The sequence below is a fragment of the Dermacentor silvarum genome, chromosome 8, assembly GCF_013339745.2.
Source record: "Dermacentor silvarum isolate Dsil-2018 chromosome 8, BIME_Dsil_1.4, whole genome shotgun sequence".
NCBI classification, from domain to species: Eukaryota; Metazoa; Arthropoda; class Arachnida; order Ixodida; family Ixodidae; genus Dermacentor; species Dermacentor silvarum.
The window spans coordinates 160,944,353-160,953,921 of NC_051161.1; the positions used below are offsets into that span (position 1 = coordinate 160,944,353).

Sequence of the window (9,569 nt, forward strand, 5' to 3'; positions counted from 1 at the left end):
TAAATAAATAAATAAATAAATAAATAAATAAATAAATAAATAAATAATAAATAAATAAATAAATAAATAATAAATAGACGATAAGTAGTGGTTACACAAAGAAATTGGGCAGTTAGACCTGTAAGTGGTTTGATTAGATTTTTGATGGTGATAAGACATATATTTATACTTCAACGCTACGTAGACTATTTCTGGACGGGGATTCAACAGTTCCAGCATTTGATAATCCAACCATTTCATGCAGTAAGGCACACCCATCGTTGGGCGCCGCTGATTAAAATACTTTTTCGGACCTCTACCCTCGCCCGAAGGTTAAATATATCAAGCCCACTGGTTTGTTTTTTCAAGTATGGTTAGGCGGTAATTTGTAACTGCGGGAACTGTCCAGCGGCAGGACTTCTGCGCAATGCAAGCCTGTATGGCGAATCTCGAGCTTCGCCCGCTACAGCGCGTCACGAGGAGACACAATACTCGCTGCCCAAACCGGGGATACGTAGTAAAGAAAAGCATTATTAACGTGGTGACTCTATCAAGAAATAAAGTTTAGCTTCAGCTGTAGTTTTGTTGGACTTTCCAGTGTGTAGCCGAAAGTGCCCGCTTTCGAAAGTGGGGGGGGGGCAAATGGCATACTTTGCCCCCCCCCCCCACTTTTGACAGTGGGGGGGGGGGGGGGCAAGTGCCCCCCCTGCCCCCCCGGTAAATACGCCTATGGCATGCGCGCTTTGAGCAGTTCTGGGCAGCTGTCGTCTGCTAGGCTTTTCCGGGAACCGGACATCACAGCCCGCTTTTTTTGAGCACCGCTATCGTCATTCTTTTATTTGTATTCAGAACGCTGCCATTCAGTTGTAACGGAAAGGTCAAGTGGTCGTGCTTCCGATGGATGAAATGTGATTACACCCGTTAACTACGCTGCATCCGCATCAACATTTTTACACCGGAGTGGTTAAGCATTTAGTTATGTCGTGCGGAGTCGAAAAGAGACTGATCAGCGGCCGGCGCGCGCTCTGGCTTTCTACGCCTTCGTCTTCTTCATGGTATTAGTTCATGCATATTCAAGCCAATTAAGCCTACCCGTTTAACGTCATGCTAATTAAGCTATTTGATGTCATATACATGCTAACTAAAATCACGGTAATGAGGTCATCGCTAATTAGATAATTGCTAATTATGAGCAAGTTAATTACGACCTTACAGTTAGATCCTTGCTAATTAGCCCCATGCTAATTAGGGCCTTGCAATAGATGACTTTGCTATTTCAGAACATTTCAATTAAGATCACTGTGATTAAAATTACGCTAATTAGGATCATCCTAATTAAAAGCTTGCTAATAAGCTAGGTGAGTCACACGCTCCGTGGTTAGTCCCGCCTTGCAGCCCTACTGCAAGCTGCCCATTTTTTTCTGTGGTTCACGCAGCGCTTTTCTGAGGCATAAAAGATATCTGTCACTGCAAGCCGAGCTGATTTGAAACGACCGTCTTCCAAGGAATAGCACAGATGCTTTGTCACTGTCTTACAAGAAACAAGTTTATTGCTTTTCTAGAAATCAAATAAAAGGGGGAAAACAAAGCCTCAATAAGGATGCTGTAGCTGGACGTGGTGCCACCGGCGTATTGGAGATTTTTATCATTTCACCTGCTTGAAAAATGGGGGACTTCTTGTCGCAGCTTGCTTGTCTTTCAGTAGCGGCTAAAGGCCAGCCTGAACAACCGCTGCCATGCGTCGCGGAAGAGAGTCGTACAGCGCTGGTATGAGGTCGCGGTCCATTTTCAAGAGGTCCCATTCGGCTTGAACATTGCGCCATAGTTCGTCGCAGCCCGCGTTGTGAAGCCCCTTTCTTGAAAGGTCATTATGCCCCACACGTTTTCAATAATATTCATATCCGCTCCTAGCGGCGGCCAGTCAGCAACCATGACGCAGAGTTCTTCCAGGCGGTTTTTGGCAGCGCGAGACATGTGCACGGCGGGGACAAGTCCTGCTGCAATATGAAACAGCCGTCACGGAAAGGACCGTCATGAGGCAGGAGCTCCTGTTCTATGATGCTTAAGTAGGAGTCTGCACAAAATCGTCCCTCTATTCGGTGTAGTGGTCCAAGACCCTCTTTCGTCACTGCCCCCCAAACGTTGACACTTCTGCGTCCACTGGCTCTTACTTGCTGAACGTATAGGGGGCATACCTACAAAAGTGGGGAACAATCAGTAAATTTGAAACTGCGATAATTTATATCACGAACGCACTGTGAAAATAGCAATAACAGAAAAGACTTGCAGGAATAATACTGTGAAAGCAGAAACGGCCAGAAACTAACCACATGTTTATAATAGGAAGAAACGAACCTTGTCAGGCCTGGTCTGTATACTCTGCGGTGTTGGTCCCACTGCGTGCAGACTGTAGACTCGTCGGTGAAAACGACATTGCGCCATTCATCTACCGTCCAGTGAAGATGAGCCTGGGCAAAAGCCAGTCTTTTTGCATTTGCTGCGTCCGAAAGAAGCGGCTTTCGGGCAGCACATCGACTTTTCAGACCGCCTTCCAAGAGCCGTTTTCTGACCAACTCTTCGCTGACATCCAGGCCAACCACATCTCTAATCTGTCCAGCTGTCAGGAATGGATTAGCCTCGGCTACTTGGACCAAGGCAGCATCCTCTTCTGCTGTCGTCTTCCGCACGCAGTTTCTTGCCGCATCATATATGCGCCCTTCATCTCTGAATGCACAAATTATTCTGTTTACAGTGGCTAGATGCAAGTCCAAAACCCTCGCGATAATTTTTTGGGATGTGCCACTCAACGACATTCGTATTGCAGCTACTCTCTTTTCCTCAGGGACCCGAGCTGGCATCATTAATACTACGCGAACCGCATTCTCGAGAAGTCAGGTGAAGGGCGTTATAACCACGAAGTGCGATATACCAATGACGTCTGATCGGAATATCTCGCTTATCAGCTCACGCCTTTCAGCAAACAAAGCAAAGGAAGGTCGTATCATGCTGCACTTTCCATTCTTTTTTCAGCGGTATTTAGAAGACACAGCAAAAAGCGATAACGGATGAAAAAATGTAAGCAGCTTGCACTAGTGCTGCAAGACGGGACTAACCACGGAGCTTGTGGCTCACTTAGCTTATTAGCAAGCTTCTAATTAACATAATACTAATTAGCATGATTTTAATTACAGTGATCTTAATTGAGAAGGTCGCAAATAGCAAGGTCTTCGTTAGCAATGACCTAATTTGCGATGACCTCATTACCGTGATTTTAATTAGCGTTTATATTGTTAAGCGAAGAACGAGTCAGTAAGACGGACAACTATTTACAGGATGTATTTACAACAGCGGTTGCAGCGCTGACCGGTTAGGTTCACAGCGCGAGCCTAGCTCGTTCTTCCTCTTCTTTTCTCGAGTGATGGCGCCCGCGCGCCTCGGACAAACAATCAAATACCACACGCGTGTAGCATAATCCCGCGGCGGCAGAAGCGACGTCCCGGAGCGTCTAAATGTCATCACTGGGAGGGTGATACTGCTTCAGTCGTGTAACGTGCACGACATCGCTGAACTGGGAAGCAGATGGGGCGTCAGGGGCGATCTCGTATGTGACGGGAGTCACGGCACGAAGCACTCGGTAGGGGCCTGTGTAACGCGACAGCAGTTTTTCTGACAGGCCGACCTGACGCGACAGAGACCATAGAAGCACCAAAGAACCAGGCGGGAAGTGCACGTCTCGGTGTCGCTGGTCGTACAAACGCCTTTGACTCTCTTGGGAGTTCAAAAGGCGGTCACGGGCAATTTCCCTTGCGTGAGCAGCGCGGGCGACGGCATCAAGTGCATATTCACTGGTGGGTGCCGCGGGAACAGGGAGAGTTGTGTCGAGGGGCAGTGCTGGTTCTCGGCCGAACAGGAGGAAAAATGGGGAATAGCCGGCTGTGTCGTGGCGCGAGGAATTATAGGCAAAGGTGACAAACGGCAGAGTGAGGTCCCAGTCTGTGTGGTCTGAAGAGACATACTTCGCGAGCATGTCTGTGAGAGTGCGATTAAGACGCTCCGTGAGGCCATTAGTTTGCGGATGGTATGACGTGGATAGCTTGTGCCTCGTGGCACAGGACTGCAGGATGTCCGCGATAACTTTTGACAGGAATGTCCGGCCACGGTCTGTGAGAAGTTGTCGCGGAGCTCCATGTAATAAAATCACGTCGCGTAAAAGAAAATCGGCAACAACTGTGGCGCAGCTTGTAGGGAGCGCTCGGGTGATGGCGTAGCGCGTGGCGTAATCTGTGGCCACAGCGATCCACCTGTTCCTAGAGGTAGAAAGAGGAAAGGGACCAAGGAAATATAAACCAATCCGAAAGAATGGCTCCGCGGGAATGTCGATTGGTTGTAGGTACCCAGCAGGTAGCGTCGATGGTGTCTTGCGTCGCTGGCATTTATCACACGCAGCTACGTATCTTCGAACGGAGCGAGCAAGCCCAGGCCAAAAGAAGCGTCGGCGGATCCGGTCGTAGGTACGTGACACACCGAGGTGACCGGCAGTGGGGAGGTCGTGAAGTTCGTGGAGAACAGCCGAGCGAAGGTGTTTAGGGATCACAAGGAGTAATGCTGGGCCGTCGGGGTGAACGTTGTGGCGGTAGAGTACGCCATCTTGAAGTGTGAATAAGCGAAGGGAACTGTCGGCAAGTGGAGATTCCAGGCGGTCAATGATTACACGCAAGGACGTGTCACGGCGCTGCCCGTCGGCGACATGGACCAGAGGAAAAACAGAGAGAACGCAGGCGTCGGTGTCAGGCTCAGACGTAGAGGTCGGGTCTTCGACTGGGTAGCGAGAGAGGCAATCTGCGTCCTGGTGTTGGCGTCCCGACTTGTACGTCACTGTGTAGGGATATTCTTGTAGTCGGAGAGCCCAACGACCGAGCCGGCCAGTAGGATCCTTGAGCGACGAAAGCCAACACAGCGCATGATGGTCTGTGATTACTGAGAAGGGCTTGCCATATAAATATGGGCGGAACTTTGAAACAGCCCAGACGAGAGCAAGACATTCGCGCTCGGTAATCGAATAGTTGCGCTCTGCAGTTGTCAGGAGTCGGCTAGCGTAGGCTATAACGCGGTCGTGTCCGTGTTGGCGTTGCGCTAAGACGGCGCCGAACCTATAACCACTGGCATCGGTTCGGACCTCTGTTGGTGCGGACGGGTCAAAGTGGGCCAAGATCGGTGGATTAGTCAGAATCGTGATAAGGCGTGAAAATGCGGCAGCCTCAGGGGAACCCCACGTAAAAGGCACGTCTTTCTTCATAAGTTCTGTGAGTGGTTGAGCGATTGCTGCGAAATCTTTCACGAACCGTCTGAAATAAGAACAGAGCCCCACAAAACTCCGGACGTCTTTGACAGACTGAGGTACAGGGAAAGCCGTTACTGCTCAAACCTTCTCCGGGTCGGGTTGTACTCCGGAAGCATCGACGAGATGGCCGAGCACTGTAATCGGTCGGCGCCCGAAGTGGCACTTCGATGAGTTTAATTGGAGCCCAGCCTTGCGGAAGACGTCAAGGATGGCTGCAGCGCGCTCAAGGTGCGTCTCAAATGTAGGAGAAAACACAAGGACGTCGTCGAGGTAACAAAGGCAAGTTGACCATTTGAAACCTTGAAGCAGAGAGTCCATCATCCGTTCGAACGTGGCGGGGGCATTGCATAAACCGAACGGCATAACCTTAAATTGGTAGAGGCCATCTGGAGTGGCGAAAGCGGTCTTTTCTTGATCTTGCTCATCGACGGAAATCTGCCAATAACCAGATCGAAGGTCAATGGACGAAAAGTATTTGGCACCGTGAAGACAATCAAGAGCGTCGTCAATTCGTGGTAAAGGGTAAACCTCCTTCTTAGTGATTCGGTTTAGGTGGCGGTAATCAACGCAGAAACGCCACGTGCCATCTTTCTTTTTGACGAGCACGACCGGCGACGCCCAAGGACTCGACGAGGGCTCAACAATGCCTTTGGCGAGCATCTTGTTTACTTCCTGCTGAATAACTTGCCGCTCTGCCGTGGACACACGATACGGTCGGCGGTGAATGGGAACAGCATCACCAGTGTTTATCCGATGCTGAACAAGGGACGTCTGACCAAGTGGGCGATTTTCAGTGCCAAATATGTCGCGGTAGGACAACAAAAGGCGATATAAGGCGGCTGCTTGGTCAGGGGCGAGGTCCGGAGCGACCATGGGACGTAATGGACCGTCGAGGTCCAAGGCATCCTGTGGGTAATCAGGAGGATCGGGAGACGCGTCGGCTGCAAAAGCAGTGACGTGGTCGTCTGTCACAGACCGGAGCGTGGCCACCACTATGTCTTCAGGTAACACTTGCTTCGTCAAGCCAAAATTGATGACGTGGAGACACATCCGATTAGCGGCAAGGGTAACGACAGAGTGTGGCACAGAGACGTCGCGCGCCAGGAGGACGTCACGAATAGGTGCAACGACATAGTCGCCATCAGGCACGGGTGCCGTTGAGGCCAATTCGACAAAGGTTAGGGCTTTTGGAGGTAACCGAACAAACTCTGTAGTGCAGAGTTTCTTCACGGGAAATTGTCAACAAATGTGTGTGCAGACGATTGCGCGTCTTACATCTTAGTTGCAGTACTCAAGTGCGCAAGGAAAGGGGTTCAACAAAAGGGGGGGAGGGGGGGTTAAGTCGGCCTCAGGGGGGGGGGTTACAACCCCTGAACCCTCCCCCCCCCATCGGTGCGCCACTGCTGCCGGCGTCTTCCCTGCCGAGGAGGGGGAGAAGGAACGAAAGCACGCTCGAAGCTTAGCGGTCCCGCTGGCTGAAGGGAGACATAACGGCGTCGCGCTCGCGTGGGGAAGAAGGCGAGAATGCGCGCACGAAGGCCTTTCGCCGTTGAGGCCAGGCGCTTTTTAGATGCGAAGCATCTTATCGGGGCTATGTCGCTCCCTCCCTCCGCCGTGCGGCGTCCACACCCCTACTGCGCATGCGCATCCTCCTCCCCCTCCTCTCCGACGCTCCTCTCCGGATTGCGCAACGAATGGCAACACCTGCGACTCCGCGCGCGATAATGCGCGTGATCCCGCGACCTCATGCTTAGCAGTCCAACACCATAGCCACTAAACAACCACGGCGGGTAAACTCAAAAGTAACTAGAACGCCAAACTCCGCAAAGTTCGGGAATTAATATCTCGAAACTGGTGCCATCCTGAGAATTACTTCCTAGTGCATCCGCCTTGCGAATTCTACGGCTAAAATTTGTAAATTGCAACACGGGCCATAAGTTAATGTTAAAAACCGAGCAGGTGATTTTTTATTTAGTCGATTATGCATTTCAATTTTTTGTGCAAGTAATGTCCACCTCTTCGAGTAGACTAGAGCTCATGAACTAGATTTGTACTATCTGCCACAGGCAACCTTTAAAAATTTTTGAAAGTGTTTGCTGAAACACCCTGTATTTATGGCCTCTGCATGCAAGAGGCCATAAATCCCTAATGCGTAAATGTAAATAATTAGAAGAGCTTTTTTTCTTTTAATTTGTCGCCAGTCGTTAGCGTTGCCTACTGGAAAGCGAATCAATATTGAGACACATATCACTCACGTGCTTTTCACACGCCGTTGATAGAAAACTCTGCCGAAGGGGTCACTGAAGTCTGCAGGTTTTTTTCAGGGTCAAAAAGGCACGCGAAGTAATTTGAAGTGAGGTGAACATACATCAACATATTCATTCTCTAGGTATAGGCTATCCATTTAGTTGGCTACCTCCTGCTCTTTAAAAAAATATAATAAACTTTGCCCTTTGTATATATTAAATATATTGTGTCATTGCGTGGCGTTCTCAGCGGAAGTTTAAAAAAAATTTAAAGTGAGGAAACACGGATGAGGTAGCCGCCGCTGGATCTTTTAATGCGCTTGTCCTCCTATTGTCAGGATTTGCCGAAATAAAGCGCAAGTATAAATTAAAAGCCGTGCACGTCCGCGCCAACAATGGTGCCGTAAGCTTTTAGCCACAACAAAAGTGAAAATGTGGAGGCAGTGCAAGAGAATCCTCAAATTATGTGGGCAACAGAACTCCGGTAATGACATTTTAGGAGGGGGGGGGGGGGGGGGGCGTAGTCGGCGCCTATGGTCAAAAGTGAACGTCCTCAAAGACAAGCGATGCCAAGCGAGCACGCAGTGGTTTCAAGTCTTTCTCGGGGCACAGGCGAAGGCAGAACTCATTCTTCATCAGGTTAAGCAATTCGTCGACGTCCTCTTATATCCCGCTTCTCCACGGCGTCGCAACCAGAACCGCGCAGGCGGCGCCTGTAGCGACCGTTGAACAAGGTTAGCCACGCTTGGCCGTCAGTGCGACCCATCATGAGCACACGACACATTATGGAATCGGGATTAGTGCACGTGTACCAGTTGAGGGGCACGCAGTCACGCCAACGCTGATCACGGGGTTCGATGCGGTACATCTGTATCCAGTCATCGCTGCCTCGGACGCAAATTTCCAGCGTACCCGGGTCGCAGTCTTCGTCAGCGCCCAGCATCCGTAGCCTGTACGGGTGGTCGGCGCTCCCTTCCGCTTCTTTCAGGGGCAGAGGAAAGTACGGGTTGGCCGCACCGAATCCGACGTCGACGAGGTGGTCGCCCTCAGGGAGCTCCACTACGAGTACCACGTGCTGCTGCAGCGGCATCGGTGCATCCCGAGGAAGACCCCAGCGTACGCGAGCCATGCGCAGACGAAGCCGGTAGCCCAGCGCCTGGAGAAGACGGGCGAATAGGGAGTTGAGCTCGAAGCAGTAGCCGCCGCGTCCGCGTTCGACAATCTTGGCGAACAGCGAGTTGACATCGAGTGCAATTGTTCGTCCCAGCAAGACGTCGACGTTCTCGAAGGTCACGCGTTGCAGGTGCGCTTCCATGAGAGTACGAAGTGTGTCGATGTTTGCGGTGAAGGGCTCTCGCTTGGGAACGCCGATACGAGCCAAGTACGCGGCCGTTTGCTGCGCGGTCAGTGGATCCATTTCCAAAGATCGGCGAGTGAACTCCAGGCGCCTGGTTACTTGCACGATGTGGCTCTCTTAGGTGGATGTCGACGCGACGCAAGATGGCTTCCGAATGAGCACAGACGATGAGAGCCGCCGCGGCCGCGCCAGTCGCAAGGCAGGGCGCAGAAAGTTCCGGCTGTCGACCTTGAATGGACGGCCGTGAGGAAAGGCGGAAGTTATCACTCGCCGGCTCTCGCCGTACTTGCAAGGCTTGCATCCCGAGAAGCCGTACTTTGGCCGCACGGACAGGCTGCGCCATCGCCCGTTAACAAAGGGAACGAGAGCGATGTTGCGTAAAATAATGGCAAACAAAATAAAAAGCGAGCCTGTTTGTTCGACGACGCTTACCCAAGCACGCGTTTTGTTAATCTCGCTTCTGTTAATCTGTCGGCACCACTGTGAAAGCAGCAGGGCGAAGGCGATGAAACATTTGCAGAGAGAGAAAAAGTAGTGGGGGAGGGTAATACTGAGGGTGACACTTAGTCTGGATTAAACAACGTGACAACAGAAGCTATAGCGCTCTTGCTATTCTTGCTATTTCTTCGGCACACTTATGTTAATA

General features: G+C 50.9%; 2 protein-coding genes across 2 annotated transcripts in view; both read right to left on the reverse strand.

Annotated features, from left to right (window-relative positions):
* Positions 1 to 9,197, reverse strand: part of LOC119462542 (arylamine N-acetyltransferase) — a 72,778-nt gene extending 63,581 nt beyond the window's left edge. Inside the window, exon 1 of the mRNA XM_037723885.2 lies at positions 9,152 to 9,197. The gene's annotated coding sequence lies outside the window, so the exon portion shown is untranslated. The remainder of the gene's footprint in view (positions 1 to 9,151) is intronic.
* LOC119462544 (arylamine N-acetyltransferase-like) lies at positions 8,207 to 8,983 on the reverse strand. Its single transcript, XM_037723887.1, has one exon. The coding sequence runs from the start codon at positions 8,981 to 8,983 to the stop codon at positions 8,207 to 8,209; it is 777 nt and encodes a 258-aa protein (XP_037579815.1).
* Positions 9,198 to 9,569: the final 372 nt, after the last annotated feature.